The sequence below is a fragment of the Rhineura floridana genome, chromosome 20 (assembly GCF_030035675.1).
Source record: "Rhineura floridana isolate rRhiFlo1 chromosome 20, rRhiFlo1.hap2, whole genome shotgun sequence".
Classification (NCBI taxonomy): Eukaryota; Metazoa; Chordata; class Lepidosauria; order Squamata; family Rhineuridae; genus Rhineura; species Rhineura floridana.
In genome coordinates, this window is record NC_084499.1 from 7925586 (window position 1) to 7943369 (window position 17784).

Sequence of the window (17784 nt, forward strand, 5' to 3'; positions counted from 1 at the left end):
ATGGATGGATGGATGGATGGATGGATGGATGGATGGATGGATGGATGGATGGATGGATGCACAGAAAGCACATGTTCTACTGCTGAACCACGACCCCTCCCTAAACTCTTGTTTTATTTATTTGTTTGTTTATCTGTTTATTATTTGATTTATATCCCGCCCTTCCAGCAGGAGTCCAGGGCGACATTAAATTTATTTTTTTTTAAATCTAAAAGTTTTCAAAGTTATTGAAGCTTTATTTGTTACATCTTTGCCTGAATTGGCAAGGATATTGGATTATCCAGCACAGGGTGGGCTATGAAGGCACTCTGAGGCTACCGCCTTGCTGGAGCTAAGCAGGTCTGAGTCTGGTCAATGCCTGGATGAGTGACCTGTTGGGAATCATAAGTTGTGGTTCTGTGATGGTAGAAAGGTGGAATATAAATGTAATAAGATAAAATAAGCTGCACAGAGGTTATTTTTATTTACAGGATGAGTGGATCTGCTCATCACCTGGAGATTTCTTTTAAGGATTCTGAATAAGATCCTTAAAGAGCTTTGTTACTGTTAATCCTCCATAAAATATTTCCCCCAAAAAACTAAAATGAAGATAAATATTCTTACTTTTAACAGCAATAGGGACATAGGAAGCTGCCTTATACATTGGTCCATCTAGCTCAATATTGTCAAAAGTGACTGGCAGCTCCTCTCCAGGATTTCTGGCAGCAGCCTCTTGCTGCCCTACCTGGAGTTGCCAGGGATTGAACCAGGGACGTTCTGCATGCAAAGCAAATGATCTGCCACTGAGCTGTGGTTCTATATTTAATTGCATCAAAGCTCACTGCTTTTTTCTACATGAAGCTGCCTACTTTAAGCTCATAACCAACGTAAGTGGGCAATGAGCAGGGAAGGGCCTTCACAGTGGTGGCATCTCTGGAACTCTCTTCTCTAAGGCTCCACAGACAAGTTGGCTCCAATGGAGAAAGGGCTGCCCAATAAGAACCCAACCAGTTTTTACCAAGATTGTTGCTTCCATCTTTTTGATTGTGCCACAGTCCTATGGGGGCCTAGAAATTCTTGTTGAAGCCTTAGGCCAGAACTGTGGAAACCTGTGGTCCTTTAGAGGTTGCTGGACTCTAACTCCCATCACCCCTGACCATCAGCCATGCTGACTGGGGCTGATGGGTTGGAGTCCAACAACCTCTGGAAGGCCACAGGCTTCCCATCCTTCTTGTAGACCTTTGAAGCCTTTGGCCAGTTTTGCACATTTGCACAGTTGCAAGGCTGAGAAATCCCACACTTGCAACATCAGGATCCAGGCAAGGTAGACAAGCTGTTCAAAACAAACGCAAGCCCCACACTATATTTTTGTGACAGGGGGGAACAATCTTTTCCCGTTTGCACCCTGCTTGTGACTTCTTTTTTTTAAATAAGGTAAGGAGCTGATTCTGTGCAATTGGGGCAGAGATGAGTGCTATGCATACAGCTGGGATGCTTAATTTGCTGCAGTTCAAGAATTATGGGCAATGCACCAAAGTTTATTGATGTGGTCAGAGTTCTGCAGCTGATATGTTCTGGAGTCGGAAATTGATGCTGTTTGTTGTCATTGCAGTGCTGCAGATGTACTGGAGCGATTGAAATTGATGCAGCCTATTAGTTGTTGCTGAGTCATCTTAACTGTTCAAACGTATGTGGGTGAAATTTCCTCCCCCTCTTCTGAGCATGCCTTGTCTTTCGAAAATTGCCACCAGCACTTTGCAGTTGGCCTTTCAGAGGTGATTGATGTTGGGAATGTACTTGTCAGGGTTGGCTTCCTTAGGCGAGGCAAACCTGTTTCTGAAAATGCAATTAGTTCTCTCCCCACCCCCTGCATCCACACTTTTTCATCACTCCCTGATTGTCTTGTCTGCACGTTGGCTAAGAATACCTCTTACTTGTTTTACTGAGCATCATATATGTCAGGATTGGGGAACCTTTGGCTTTCCAGGTGTTGTTGGACTACAACTCTCATCAGCGTTGACCACTGACCATTGGCCATGCTGGCTGGAGTTGATGGGAGGTGTAGTTCAGCAACATCTGGAGGGCCAAAGGTTCCCCACCCCAATCTATAGGCATGATGTTTTACAAGGTACAGGGATAAAGGCCTCTGCCCGGTGGGTCTTACTATCTATCATTCAGCACAGGGGACCGGGACGGGGGGAGGAAATGGAGCCTGAGTGAAAAGAGGATGAGTGTTCTAATGTGCAAATTCATGATAAAGACTACAGCTAAAGAAGAAAGTGGACATTTCTCACAGGAATTATGGGGCACAACATGATCCGTTCCTGTTCCTGCCATTCTTTTTAGCAGAGATTAATATTTTATTTATTTATTTATTTACATTTATATCCCACATTTCCTCCAAGGAGCTCAAGGTGGAATACATGGTACTCCTCTTTCTCCATTTTATTCTCGCAACAACTCTGTGAGGTAGGTTAGAATGAGAGATTGTGACTGGCCCAAGATCACTCAGCAAGCTTCATGGCTTCCCAGGTCCTAGGCCAACATTGGTCCTAGGCCAACATTCTAACCACTACACCACACAGGCTCTCCACATCCTTCCTCTCTTATATGAGGCTGTGGCACTTCCTGTACTAGACAGCATGGCATGTCTAGGGCATGAACTTTCAAACAGTGGGGAAGGCATGGTTCAGATCACTGTGATGTGGATTTTTTTTAAAAAAATTGCAACCTCTTGTTGAAACAGATATGCTAAAGGGTTTCCCGAAGTGGAATATCTTCTCCACTCCCTGAAGTACACATCATTCTTATATGAGTTTCGTATGTATGACTCATTCATAAAAAAAATCACTAGACCCCTGCTGGGTCAAACCAAAGGTCTACCTAGTTTAGCATTCTGCCTACCTTTCACAGCAGTCAATCAGATGTTTCCAGGAAGCTCCCAGCAACCAGTATTCAGTGGTATGCTGCTTCTGAACGTGAAGATTCCATAGAGCCATCATGACTACTAGCCTTTGATATGCTATTTACAAATTTGTGGGCCACTCAATACAAAAGAAATATACAATAGAAATATACAATGAAGCAATCAAAATAAAATAGCAAAATCACAAAACTTCCTGCCCATAACACTGGATGTTTGATTTATTTTATGTAACCAGATTTATATACCAAAACCTCTAAGTGGCTTACGGAATGTAATATAAAATGTTTTTTTTTAATTACTGACCAGCTGAAATGTTAAAAACCAGTTAAACATTGACAACTCTTATATTCATGAGTAACGTTCGTGCTCTCGCTACAGATGCATGTCCTTAGCCTTCCACCTTTCACCCAGTAGCAAGCCCATCTACAACCAATCGCTTAGCTTCAGTGCCTGCATCCTGAAGGAGTGACACAAATGAGTGAGCCTCTTTTAGGGTCACCCACCTTGGGGCCACCCTACCAGGGCTGGCATGCTGGTGTCAATAGTGGCCTTCAAATAATAGACTTCTTTTCTGGAAACCAGCTACAGCTAGGGCACAGTTCTTGTTCTTCACAGGTGTGGCTAGTTTGTCAAACTTTCTCGCTGCTACATCAGGCTGTTGCCCTCTCGGTTCATCAGAAAAAGGCTGGAGTGGCTAAGGTTGGTATTTACTCTGCAGTTGCAATAATCCTCTAACTCCCTGCCATCCCTCTGAATTATCCTCTACGAGTTTGTCTAATTCCCATTTTAAAGCCATCTAAGTAGTAGCCATGGCCATGGCAGTACATTCTATAAATTAATTACATTTTGGCTTGAGCAGGTGCTGCTTTTCCTCTATCTTGAATATGGCGTTCACTTTTGTTGGATGACTGAGTTTTAGGGTTATGACAGGTGGCGGGGTAATCTTTTTCTCTTCTTCCACATCATGTGTAATTTTTATCAACTTCTGTCACATCCCCCCTTTCTCATCCATCCCTTGCTTCCTCATTATAAATATTTGGGCTTACTCAACCACTCACCTAGGTGCCGGGGTTGGTCTTGATCAAGGGTTTGCTAATCCTAGGTTTGTGTGGTTTACTTTTTCTCTTCTGTTAGAATCCATGTGGTCTATCAATCTGTGTTACAAAGCCAGAGTACATGCTCAGTTAAGGCATCGCGAATCTGTGTTCATTATCCAGAGTCTGCACTCTTGTTTAAGAAAACAAGAAGCCATTGGAGGGCACCTTATAGGCCTTCTAATCCAACTCCCTGCTTGAGGCAGGAAATCAAAAGCCTGAGCATCCCCAACAGATGGCTGCCTAGCCTCTGTGTATCTTTGTGTAACCTTCAGTGAGGTCATACCTTCCATTGGTAGAGCAACAGCTTCCCACATTTTGATTTTTCAGCTTTGTGTCTGATACATTAGTATAGTCTATGTGTGAATTTCTTGGATATTCCCTTTTATAGTTTATTTTCTTCCCTATGATTTTATGGCAACACTTTTTTTCCCTTTTTTGCCTTGCTAAGCATCCATCCGTGTGGTTCTAAACACACTTACTAGAGAATAAGCCCCAGTGAGCTCATGGGGACTTTCTTCTGAGTAAACGTGGGTTTACTCAGGGGTTGGAGTGTATAAGACATAAAAGAGAAGTTATCAGTGCAATCTCAGAAGTAAGGCCCATTGAGTTCAATGGGATTTACTCCCAAGGAAATGTGTTAGCCTAAGTCTTTTAAAGTCATTAGCAGGTTTAGCAGCAATTCTTTCAGCAGAATTTTACATTCCCTACATGCCTGTTAAACCGGGCCAAGATACAGAATCTGTTGCCCTGCATATATTGCTGGACTCCAGCTCCATCAGCCCCTACCAGAATTGCCAATAATCAGGGATGATGGGAGTTGCAGTCTAGCAACATTCTAGAAGATACCAGGTTAGCCACCCCTGTTTTAGGTAATAATTTTCACTGTCAAACTGCTCTGACCCTCAAGCTGTTTCTTTCAGGATCAGACAACAGTCCACCTAATCCAGTACTTGGTGGTCCATGAGAAACTGACTTGTGGTCAACCCATGAAACATGATCTATCTTTTATCTAGATCTCCTTCAGGTCCCAACTGCTCTTACTGTTCTAGGAGTCTTGTAAGAATTCTCCAGATAGCAGTCTTTATAGCTCCATTGGTTCTGTATGTCATAATGTCAAATGCTTCATCAATTGCCTCTGTATTATAACTTGTGTGGGTTACATATCTGCCTTATTCTTTGTAATTCATTGGGGAACTCATTGGAGTAATTCACTCCTACGACTCCCATAGAAGAGATCATAATCATATGCAGAGAAGATGATAGTATTGCTCCTAATGGTCTCATCCTTGTTGATTTGTCAGAAGTATAAATGTATTTCAAGTATAAAAATGTGGTTGTGTGTGGGCGTGGCTTGTCAGCAAGCACAATGGCAGCATAGAACCAAGTTTCCTGCATTCAGAGGGGAAAAAACAAGGTGGATTGACAGCTACTCTAAATACTGGTGGCTAATTAAAGGTAATGCATGAGGGTCCCTCTTGGTGAAATGCAAAATCTCCTAAGATAGGAGATAGAGAAAATAATAACCCAAGTTCCCCAGAGCAGTCTGACAGCGAGGTTGGGCTGTCAAAATGACATGGGGCGACACCAAGAATCCTAAAGGGAAATCAACCAGCCTTTTGAGGGAAGTCAGTGATATTGACGAGTATGTGGATTGCATGAAGGGGAGACCCTTGCAACAAAATGGATAGCAGCTTGGAAACCCATAGACAGGAAACTAGAAATTGTTTCCTCTTAAATAAAGGACTTTGCAAAAACTGCTGATGCGGCCATGAACCTCAGCTTAGGAGTGGCGAGGAAATCAAGCATTTGAAATCTATGATTATAGAGCTGGAGATGAAGCAGAAGAAGGGGAGAATTGGGACCATAGAAATAATATTTGCCTGAGGGGTGGTCTCTGAAAAGGAAGAGGGGGGATATATGCCTTCTTTCTTAATCAGATGGCTAACTGCGCTAAACTTGGGGCTCTCATTATCAGTGGGTGAAATAGAATGGGTCCGCAGAGTGGTGGATCAGAGATTGTGGTCAGAAACTTCCCCAAGAGATGTTTTAGTTAGATTTGAATGCTACAAACTCAAGGAGCAAGTATACAAAGCTGTGCACAATCTAATAGAGCTTAAGTACTGTGATTCTGCTGTGGGAATATACCAAGATATCTGCCTAGAAACCCTCAAGACGTCAGACGGCATTTTGTCCTTACCCCCCAATTAAAAGTCATTTAGAGAAGAATGCCCTGTGGGATGAGCTGGAACAATATATTATCCACATCGAGGCAAAGTTCTCAGAGTGCACAGGTCCTCATGACCGGTGACTTTAATGCCTGTTTGGGACCTGATGATTCTGTACTAGCAGAATCTCGGTATCTTCAAGGAATTGATCATACGATAGGACAATCTCCTTACATCAGACATTTGAAAGATGTTACAGAAAAAATTGGAGGTGCATGTTTAGCCCTTTTAGCATGCTAGCACAACAAAATAATTTTGAATGGAACCACCCCAGGTGATTCGTTGGACAAGTTCACTTTTAGTTCTCTATTAGGAAGTGGTGTGGTAGACTATGTCCTTGTTTCTCATTTCCTAAGAGGAATGATTCAAGCCTTTTATGTTGACAATTGAACAGATAGTGATTATTACCCTTTAGTTACTTTAATAAAACCCCTTACTAATATTCGTCTTTTCACCAGACCCCTACTGCTGGACTCTTCCTTGCTTGTTTGCGAGAAAAGGATTAAATGGTCTAACAGATCTGAGGGCAAATTTTCTTCTCTTATAGTATCCCCAGCATGTTTGCAACTTTACCAAAACATCTTAGTTTCAGCTGACAAAGAGAACTTGAGGCCCTTATCTCTGACATCCAAAGGACCTTAGCGGAAGATAGCAATTCAGCTGGTGTTAAACAACTTAGAAGCAGGAGTTGGTTTGATCGTGGTTGTGTGTTGCTCAAGAATCAAAACAGTCAGGTGTATTCCATCTGTCATAGTGAAGGAGCTAAGTGTTTACCCGAAGCTTATTTTAAATTGAAATGTGAATATAAAGCACTCATTAACCAAAATAAAAAAGCTGAAGAGAGGAGAAAATGGAACGTACTAATATCTGCCACTCAAAAGAAGGATAGCAAATTATTTTGGCGGATTGTCATGGGGGCCATGACACATCCCCATGGAGTCTCTATTTATTGTATTTCATCTTACGAGTGGGAAAGATATTTTTCTGCAATTCTACACAATTCCAATAATGCTTTTATGTGTAGTTTTCAACTATCTCCTGATGTTCCAGAATGGCAACCTGTAACTTCTGGTGAAATCCTCCATTTGATTTTAGAGCTTAAACCTGGGAAAGCCCCTGGGCCAGATTCTGTACCCCTAGATCTTTTAAAATCTAACCCTGATTGGTGGGGTCCATTACTCTACTTTTTTAAATTTTTATTAATAGAACTGGAAAACCCCCGGAGATTTGGAGTAAAGGTGGTATAGTCCCTATTTTCAAAAAAAGTGACAGGACCAACCCAGCTAATTATCATCCCATCAGACTTCTCTCAACAATTGGGAAACTTTATGCTATGTATCTGAAACGTAAGCTTTTATCCTGGATGGAGGAAAACAGCATAATTGGTGAGGAACAGATTGGGTTTAAAGCTGGTGGTTCAACCTTAGACCACTGTTGTATATTAGCCCATTTAGCTGAGAAATTTACTTCAGTTCCTGGTCGTAAGCTTTTTGCTGCCTTTATTTGGTCTCAAGTCCAATTTCTATCTGGTTTCAAGAGATCTGTTATGCTTTAAATTACAGAATGGTGGTATGGACAAGTGTTTATTATTTCTTATTAAATCTATATAATCAGACCTCCAGTCAAGTCAGTTGTGGGGAGCAGGGTCAAATTACTAATCCAGTTTCTGTTACTAGGGGGGTAAGAGGGTTGTGTCTTGGTCCCTTTTCTTTTTAATTTATTTTTAAATGTTTTGGCTCCTTTTCTTCATAATGTTGACTCTCATGCTCCTAAATTGTCTAACGTTACAATACCATTGCTTTTGTATGCTGATGATGCCATATTGTTATCCTTGTCCAGAATAGGTTTAAATCGTTTATTATCCACTTTTGGCACCTATTGCTCTAATAATAATCTGATTATGAATTACTGTAAATCTAAAGTTTTAGAGTTTTCTAAGCAATACAAATGGATTTTAAATGGTAATGTTATTGAGCAAGTTTCTCATATAAAATACTTAGGGATCCAAATGCAAAGGTCTGGGCTTGTGTCTGAACAACGTAGGCAGGCAATTGATTCAGCGAGTTTTAGTCAGCAGTTTATCTTAAGATTCTTTTTTATGCAAGGTGGTCAATACATTCCCTCTGCTATTCAAATTGATAAAGCAAAGACCCTGGCCCAGCTCACTTATGGTATAGTAGGGCCATGCGTTTCGGCGTTCCACTTCTTGGCGTTCTGCTAATACGGCGGCAGCCCAGCAGGGAGCAAGAGCACCGTGCCCTGGAGGAGGAGGCGGGGAAGCTTCTTGGTGCCAGCTGCGGTGGTGCTGTCTCCCTCAGCCCTGGACCAGGACACCCTGAACTGGCCAGAGGAGGAGGAGAAAGAAGCAGCAGGCTGGGGACTCCCAGTGCTAGCCTCCCTCCCTTTCTCTGGCCTGCGGCGAGGGCGAAGTGGGCCAGGCTGGAGAGGCAAGCTTCCCGGTGCAGCCAATGCCAGTGCCAGGAGGTGCTGCAGTATGAGGAGGTACCGGAACCCTCGGCCTCTAGTGGCCCCCACAGAGTGGCTGCGGCATGTCGGCCAGGACCGAGATGCCCTTTGTGGAGCTGGAGACGAGCCTCCTGGCTGTGCGGCTGCCCTGTGACTTGCCCACCAAGCTGCGCGGCAGTGGCGGGCATCTTGGGGAAGCCCCAGAAGGGAGGAGGAGCCCGATGGCCTCCCCCATGATGATGCAGTCCCTGTGCGGCCTGAAGAAGAGCAGGGAGGCCAAGGCTGGCACACCCCAGACCACCCTCATCGCCGCTTCCGACAGCCTGGCTTTACCCCCCCTCCAGAACCACCGTTATCCACTTTGCGGCGATTTTTGCTTTTTGGCGGGGGTCTGGAACCTAACCCTCTGTATGAGTGGGGCCCTGCTGTATTCTGATCTGTATCCTGGGTTTTAACTCTCAAATGGAAAGAGTTCAGTCTATATTTCTTAGGAAATTACTGGGTCTCCCTCCTTATGTGGTTAACATTGCTATTTATTTGGAAATAGCTATTCGTTCAGTTGCTTGTAAAGTTTGGATTGACTCCCTGAAATGGTGGTTACGCTTACACTTCTTAGCAGCTCCTGGTAGTTAACTTTTTTTTACTGCTCTTGGACTGCTTTGTGAGTCGTTAGATGCACGAGATGGAGAAGAAAATAACTAAGATGGGTTTTCCCCTGAAGTGTTGGGTAATTATGTGCTTAAGAAGGCCCAGATCTCTGTTGTTCAAAGACTAATAGACCTAGATTTGCAGCATTTGAGAACTGCTGCTAATAAATCTTGCTCTCCACTATAATAATTTTAACAATTACAGAATCATTGCAGCTTCATATTTGTATTCACTGACTATTCCAAAGTACAGGAGAGCATTTACTCTTGCCTGCTTTAATGTGTTGCCATCGGCACTGTTGAAAGGACGATTTAATAAGATCCCAGTCAGTGAACGGACAATTTGCAGAGCTGGTGTAATGGAATCTGTTGAACATGTTCTACTGTCTTACTATTTGTATAGCGAATGCAGAAAGAAGCTAATTTTCCCTCTATTAACTGCTTTGCCTAGGAGTATTTCTGCAAATTTGGTATTGATCTGTTTAAGGGATGTGTCACCTTCTTTTCTGACAGTGTCACAATTTTTTTTTATCACAATGCAAATTAGGAAAAAAATCCTGCCAGCCTTCTAAGGAACTACCTAATTTGTACTTACTTGGGTTGTAATAATTATCAGCAGTTGTGTTTTATATGTATTTTAATTTTTGTGGTTTTTTCATACTGATTTTAATCTTTTGGTCTGTGACCGTAATAAATTATTCATTCATTCATTCATTTTGCCCTTACACTTCAGCTCTTAGAGGGGCGGGCTTTTCATACAAATGGGGGTTCCCCTTCAAAATAATATTTGAACATAAAAGCAAAGTATATGTGGTTGCAGAGGACAAACAAATCATCAAAAATTTGAAAGAATTGTGCATTGCCATTACTGAGGGGGACGAGATTGGTGCAGGAGGACACTTTTCTTGGAAGAGACTTCCCGGGAAAAGAGATGAGAAGAAATACAATCCCCCCAGAACACGACATCGAATGGACTATAGTACTTCTGCAATGGCTCACAGCTGCCATTTTACCATACCTGTCAGATTCACCATTTTGTTTGCTCTTGTATCACTTAACCAGTTAATCGCCGTGAAGGGAGAGAGTTTATAGATTTTATTTTATTTATTTATTTTATTTGTTTCATTTTTAAACCGCCCATAGCGAGTAGCTCTCTGGGCGGTGAACAAAACAGGATTAAAATACAATATACAATAAAATCAGTGACGAACAGCAAATTAAACAAAAACATTAGATGGAACATATTGACATTAAAATTGAACAAGATGATTGTCAGACTCCTGCCTGCCTCCAAGTTTTTCCGCTACGGGGAAACAGTAGTGGTCTCTTTGAAGGAGTGTCTCTGCAGAAAGTTTTCCCCCAGTTATTCAGTTTGTGTTATGGTTTCTTGAATATATTTTAAATATGTTATAGAATACAAATTTATATCAACCAGCACTAGAGCGCATAGCGATGTAGGATAGAAATGACAGAACTGCTCCTGAGCTACCGCAACCCCCTGTTATGCCCCACCCTATTGGACTATTGTCATTTAATGTTAAGGGCTTGGGAACAGCACATAAAAGGGTGAGGGTTGAAGCATCGCTGAAGAGGGACTGTCCTGACATCATCATGATACAGGAAACACATCAGTGAAAGTCCTCCAAGCAGCGTCATTTGAAAGGAGGGTGGATCGGTGAGCAGATCTTTGTACCTGGCTCATCCAAGTACCACAGAGTGGCCATCCTTATTGCAAAGCTTTGTCAATTATTGACTTTCAACTTGATCCTATTGGCAGACTTGTTTTTGTTAGAGGCTCTGTAGGGTGAAACTCTTACGCTGGCGACTATATATTACCCTAACTCAGGTCAAATGGACTTTAATGAAAGAACACTGAAACTTCTGGAAGACTTTGCCTTGGGCCAGTAGTGCTAGCAGGAGACTTCAGTGCTCTCTGTGACACTAATATGGACAGAAGCGGGCCAACTACAAAGATAAGCATCATCTAGCTGAACTAATATCATCATTCTATCTAAGCAGTAACAGTCAAAGATTTCACATATTCTTTCAGACATCATTCTTATTCTCATATAGACTATGTATTCATATTCAAAGTTCTGTAAGATAAGGTGCGCAGAGCTGAAATGGGCTCTATAGATGTCTCAGATCATGCACCAGTCTTTGTGGATCTAGTGACCCCAGGTGGCCAGCCTGGATCCTTCATATAGAAGTTTAATTATAACCTGCTTGCTGATGTGGTGGCCTTGGCCAATATCAAATCTGGGCTTACTCGCTATTTTGAAGAAAATGCAATACCAGACATACATAAGAACATAAGAACATAATAACATAAGAAGAGCCTGCTGGATCAGGCCAGTGGCCCATCTAGTCCAGCATCCTGTTCTCACAGTGGCCAACCAGGTGCCTGGGGGAAGCCCGCAAGCAGGACCTGAGTGCAAGAACACTCTCCCCTCCTGAGGCTTCTGGCAACTGGTTTTCAGAAGCATGCTGCCTCTGCCTAGGGTGGCACAGCACAGCCATCACGGCTAGTAGCCATTGATAGCCCTGTCCTCCATGAATTTGTCTAATCTTCTTTTAAAGCCGTCCAAGCTGGTGTCCATTACTGCATCTTGTGGGAGCAAATTCCATAGTTTAACTATGCGCTGAGTGAAGAAGTCCTTCCTTTTGTCTGTCCTGAATCTTCCAACATTCAGCTTCTTTGAATGTCCACGAGTTCTAGTATTATGAGAGAGGGAGAAGAACTTTTCTCTATCCACTTTCTCAATGCCATGCATAATTTTATACACTTCTATCATGTCTCCTCTGACCCGCCTTTTCTCTAAACTAAAAAGCCCCAAATGCTGCAACCTTTCCTCGTAAGGGAGTCGCTCCATCCCCTTGATCATTCTGGTTGCCCTCTTCTGAACCTTTTCCAACTCTATAATATCCTTTTTGAGATGAGGCGACCAGAACTGTACACAGTATTCCAAATGCGGCCGCACCATAGATTTATACAACGGCATTATGATATCGGCTGTTTTATTTTCAATACCTTTCCTAATTATCGCTAGCATGGAATTTGCCTTTTTCACAGCTGCCGCACACTGGGTCGACATTTTCATTGTGCTGTCCACTACAACCCCGAGGTCTCTCTCCTGGTCGGTCACCGCCAGTTCAGACCCCATGAGCGTATATGTGAAATTAAGATTTTTTGCTCCAATATGCATAATTTTACACTTGTTTATATTGAATTGCATTTGCCATTTTTCCGCCCATTGACTCAGTTTGGAGAGATCTTTTTGGAGCTCTTCACAATCCCTTTTTGTTTTAACAACCCTGAACAATTTAGTGTCGTCAGCAAACTTGGCCACTTCACTGCTCACTCCTAATTCTAGGTCATTAATGAACAAGTTGAAAAGTACAGGTCCCAATACCGATCCTTGAGGGACTCCACTTTCTACAGCCCTCCATTGGGAGAACCGTCCGTTTATTCCTACTCTCTGCTTTCTGCTTCTTAACCAATTCCTTATCCACAAGAGGACCTCTCCTCTTATTCCATGACTGCTAAGCTTCCTCAGAAGTCTTTGGTGAGGTACCTTGTCAAATGCTTTTTGAAAGTCTAAGTACACTATGTCCACTGGATCACCTCTATCTATATGCTTGTTGACACTCTCAAAGATTTCTAGTAGGTTACTGAGACAGGACTTTCCCTTGCAGAAGCCATGCTGGCTCTGCTTCAGCAAGGCTTGTTCTTCTATGTGCTTAGTTAATCTAGCTTTAATAATACTTTCTACCAGTTTTCCAGGGACAGAAGTTAAGCTAACTGGCCTGTAATTTCCGGGATCCCCTCTGGATCCCTTTTTGAATATTGGTGTTACATTTGCCACTTTCCAGTCCTCAGGCACGGAGGAGGACCCGAGGGACAAGTTACATATTTTAGTTAGCAGATCAGCAATTTCACCTTTGAGTTCTTTGAGAACTCTCGGGTGGATGCCATCCGGGCCCGGTGATTTGACAGTTTTTATATTGTCCATTAAGCCTAGAACTTCCTCTCTTGTTACCACTATTTGTCTCAGTTCCTCAGAATCCCTTCCTGCAAATGTTAGTTCAGGTTCAGGGATCTGCCCTATATCTTCCACTGTGAAGACAGACGCAAAGAATTCATTTAGCTTCTCTGCAATCTCCTTATCGTTCTTTAGTACACCTTTGACTCCCTTATCATCCAAGGGTCCAATCGCCTCCCTAGATGGTCTCCTGCTTTGAATGTATTTATAGAATTTTTTGTTGTTGGTTTTTATGTTCTTAGCAATGTGCTCCTCAAATTCTTTTTTGGCATCCCTTATTGTCTTCTTGCATTTCTTTTGCCAGAGTTTGTGTTCTTTTTTATTTTCTTCATTTGGACAAGACTTCCATTTTCTGAAGGAAGACTTTTTGCCTCTAAGAGCTTCCTTGACTTTGCTCGTTAACCATGCTGGCATCTTCTTGGCCCTGGCGGTACCTTTTCTGATCTGCGGTATGCACTCCAGTTGAGCTTCTAATATAGTGTTTTTAAACAACTTCCAAGCATTTTCGAGTGATGTGACCCTCTGGACTTTGTTTTTCAGCTTTCTTTTTACCAATCCCCTCATTTTTGTGAAGTTTCCTCTTTTGAAGTCAAATGTGACCATGTTGGATTTTCTTGGCAATTGGCCATTTACATGTATGTTTAATTTAATAGCACTGTGGTCACTGCTCCCAATTGGTTCAACAACACTTACATCTCGCACCAGGTCCCGGTCCCCACTGAGGATTAAGTCCAGGGTTGCCGTCCCTCTGGTCGGTTCCATGACCAACTGGTCTAGGGAATAGTCATTTAGAATATCTAGAAACTTTGCTTCTTTGTCATGACTGGAACACATATGCGGCCAGTCTATGTCCGGGTAGTTGAAGTCACCCATTACTACCACATTTCCTAGTTTGGATGCTTCCTCAATTTCATATCTCATCTCAAGGTCTCCCTGAGCCCTCCTGGGGCATGGTATCACCACCCACAACGATTCTGTGGAGGAGTCTGCCTCTTTTGGGGTCTCGAGCTTGCTGGATTCAATGCCTTCTTTCACGTATAGAGCGACTCCGCCACCAATACGTCCTTCCCTGTCCTTCCGATATAGTTTATATCCAGGGATAACCGTATCCCACTGGTTTTCTCCATTCCACCAGGTCTCGGTTATGCTCACTATATCAATGCCCTCCTCTAAGACCAAGCACTCCAGTTCTCCCATCTTGGTTCGGAGGCTCCTAGCATTAGCGTACAGGCACTTGTAAGCAGTGTCTCTCTTCAAGTGTCTTTGGCAGTTGTGGTTAGGCCTGTGGTAATTTTGCTCTTCTGAATTTATATGCTGTGCCCCTGCTCTCACAATGCCTACTTCTAGGCCTACCCCTTTTAAAATTTCATCATTTCTTTGGTTTTTATCCCAGGGGGGAGGTTTATTCCGAACCGGACCTTTCTCAGCTCCTGTCGGGTTTCCCCCCTCAGTCAGTTTAAAAGCTGCTCTGCTACCTTTTTAATTTTAAGTGCCAGCAGTCTGGTTCCATTCTGGTTCAAGTGGAGCCCGTCCCTTTTGTACAGGCCCGGCTTGTCCCAAAATGTTCCCCAGTACCTAACAAATCTAAACCCTTCCACCTGACACCATCGTCTCATCCACGCATTGAGACTGCAAAGCTCTTTATGGGATGCACTTTATGGGATGCAATGGAAGCTGTAATTAGAGGCCATCAGTGACACAAGTAGGATTAAAAAAGACTGTGAAATGTTGAGAAATATTTTGCTTTCAGGTATCACTAGACTTGAGCTTGAACATAAGCATTCTGGGTGCCATAGACTATACTATGTTACAGGGAAAAGGGGGAAACTGAAAGCAATGGAAACAGAGTGTATTTTCACTGCAATGACCCACCTAAAAAGTAAATATGATTATGGGGACAAGAGATCAAGGCTTTTGGCGATGGCTCTTCAAAAACAATTCTTTCCCAATCTCATTTTATAAATGAAAAGGGGAAAATGTGCTATGCAGAGCATAAAAAATAGCAAGGCATTCGAGCAGTGTTTATACCTCCCTGTATTCTTCTGGCAACCCACAACTTGGGGCAGTTTGTGACTATTTAACTGGGGTGAAGCTGAGACCCCTATCTGATGATCACAAACAATTTATGAAAAGTGCTGTCTCATTCTACGGTCTCAGAAACAATCAAGTGGCTTGAGCATGGCAAAATACCAGGTAGAGATGGTTTTTATAGTGATTTTCCTAAAGTGTTCATAGTTGAACTGGTTCCCTGGCTCACCCAGTTATTTAGTGACATCTTAGAGGGAGATGTAATCCCTATTTCCTGGAAGCAAACCCACATTATTGTTCCAAAACTGGGTAAAGATCCTTTCATAGTAGGTTCATACTGTCCAGTCTCACTGATCAATCTGGATGTGAAAATCTTGTGTGCAGTAATGACCACTAAGCTAAACTCATTTATCGTAACCTGTATCTCTCGCAATCAAACTAGCTTCGTGGCAGCTTATAATATAGCAGACTCAGTACACAGCACTTAATGTTATTTATGCTGCCAATACAAGGGGGCAGCTGGTAGCGCTTCTGTCTTTTGATGCATTCAAGGCGTTTGACTGTTTTGAATGGAATTACTAATTCAGTTGTTACGCTTCATGAGGTTTGGTCAAAGGTTTATGCACTTAATTAGAATCATAGAATCATAGAGTTGGAAGGGGCCTTGTAGGCTATCGAGTCCAACCCCCTGCTCACAGCAGGAAATCCACAGCTAGAGCATCTTCCGCAGATAGCTGTCCAGCCTCTGCTTGAAGACATCCAGCAAAGGGGATCCCACCACCTCCCTAGGCAGTCGGTTCCATCGCCGAACTGCCCTTACTGTCAAGAAGTTCCTTCTAATGTCCAATCTGAATCTACGCTCCTGCAACTTAAAACCATTAGACCTAGTCCTACCCTCTGGGGCAGCAAAGAACAAATCTGTACCCTCCTCTATGTGACAGCCCTTCAGGTACTTAAAGAGTGCAATCATGTCACCCCTCAGCCTTCTCTTCACCAGACTGAACATGCCAAGTTCCTTCAACCTTTCCTCATAAGACTTGTTCTCCATACCGGCTATCATCCTCGTCACCCTCTTCTGAACCCGCTCTAACTTGTCTATATCTTTCTTAAAATGAGGCGCCCAGAACTGAACGCAGTATTCCAGATGAGGCCTGACTAATGCAGAATATAGTGGGACTATTACTTCCCTCGACCTGGAAACTATAGCTCTGTTTATGCATCTCAAAACCGCGTTTGCCTTTTTGCCGCAGCATCACACTGCTATCCCTAGTTAGTTTCATATCCCTCCCAGTTTCGTATCATCCGCAAACTTCATAAGGCTTCCCTCCACCCCATCATCTAAGTCATTGATAAACATGTTGAAGAGTATCGGCCCCAGGACAGAGCCCTGTGGCACTCCACTCGAAACCTCCTTCCAGTCCGAAGCAGAGCCACCGACGACCACTCTTTGAGTACGGTTTTCCAACCAGTTGTGAATCCACCTGACAGTATTGCCATCTAGTCCGCATTTGACGAGTTTGCTAATCGAAAGGTCGTGGGGGACTTTGTCAAACGCTTTGCTGAAATCTAGATAGATGACATCTACAGCATTTCCACCATCTACTAAGCTAGTGACCCGATCAAAAAAAGAGATGAGATTAGTTTGACAGGATTTTTTCTTGACAAACCCATGCTGGCTCCTACTAATCACAGCATTGTCATCTAGATAGATGCTCTACCACTATGGATGCATTTATTTTGTTTACTTAATTTAAAATATTTATACCCCCCTTTCCATCCTTCAGGATCCATAAAGTGGCTTAATGGCAGAAAAGCTAAACAAGGAAAAAACCTAGTAAAATAACAGTATCCTAGGAACAGCGCTTTTCCAGGGAATGAAAAAAACCCAATAGAGCATAGGGGGCAACTAGCTATGAGTTATCCCAAAGGCCTTCTGGAAGTGCAAGACCCCATTAAGGAGGGAGCCAGGTGAGCCCCCCCTGAAAGCGAATTGTGCTATACGGTGCCATCATTGAGAAGGTCTTGTATTGACTTGTGTAGCTACCTATTACACATCAGATGTCTGGCTCATCAAACATTGGTAAATAGGCCTTTAACATTAGCTGTTTTCAGGTTATGGAAGAAGCTCTCGGATCCCACATGTTTTGGGAAATTTGTGTACTCTGCTAGCTGTACTCCCATGATTGGTTATTTTACTTTTGCAGACAAGTGCTTTTTTCATGGCATCTGTTGCTTCAGAGTAGTAACCTGTGTGTAATTTTTTTTAATTTAGAAAACAAAGGAGTCTGAATATGCAGGAATAATTGAAGGCCTACAAAAAGAGCGTGATGTTTTTTCGGCTCTAATAAAGTCCCTTCAAGATGCTGATGGGTG

At 42.8% G+C, this 17784-nt stretch overlaps 1 protein-coding gene across 5 annotated transcripts in view; it reads left to right on the forward strand.

Annotated features, from left to right (window-relative positions):
- CDK5RAP2 (CDK5 regulatory subunit associated protein 2) overlaps positions 1-17784 on the forward strand; it is a 228720-nt gene that overhangs the window by 64906 nt on the left and 146030 nt on the right. For all 5 annotated transcript variants that reach the window (XR_009759736.1, XM_061603690.1, XM_061603693.1 and 2 more), the window contains one exon: positions 17684-17781. Coding sequence is in view for 4 of the 5 variants with exons in the window: in XM_061603690.1 (XP_061459674.1) it covers positions 17684-17781 (98 nt within the window). In the remaining variant the exon portion in view is untranslated. The remainder of the gene's footprint in view (positions 1-17683; positions 17782-17784) is intronic.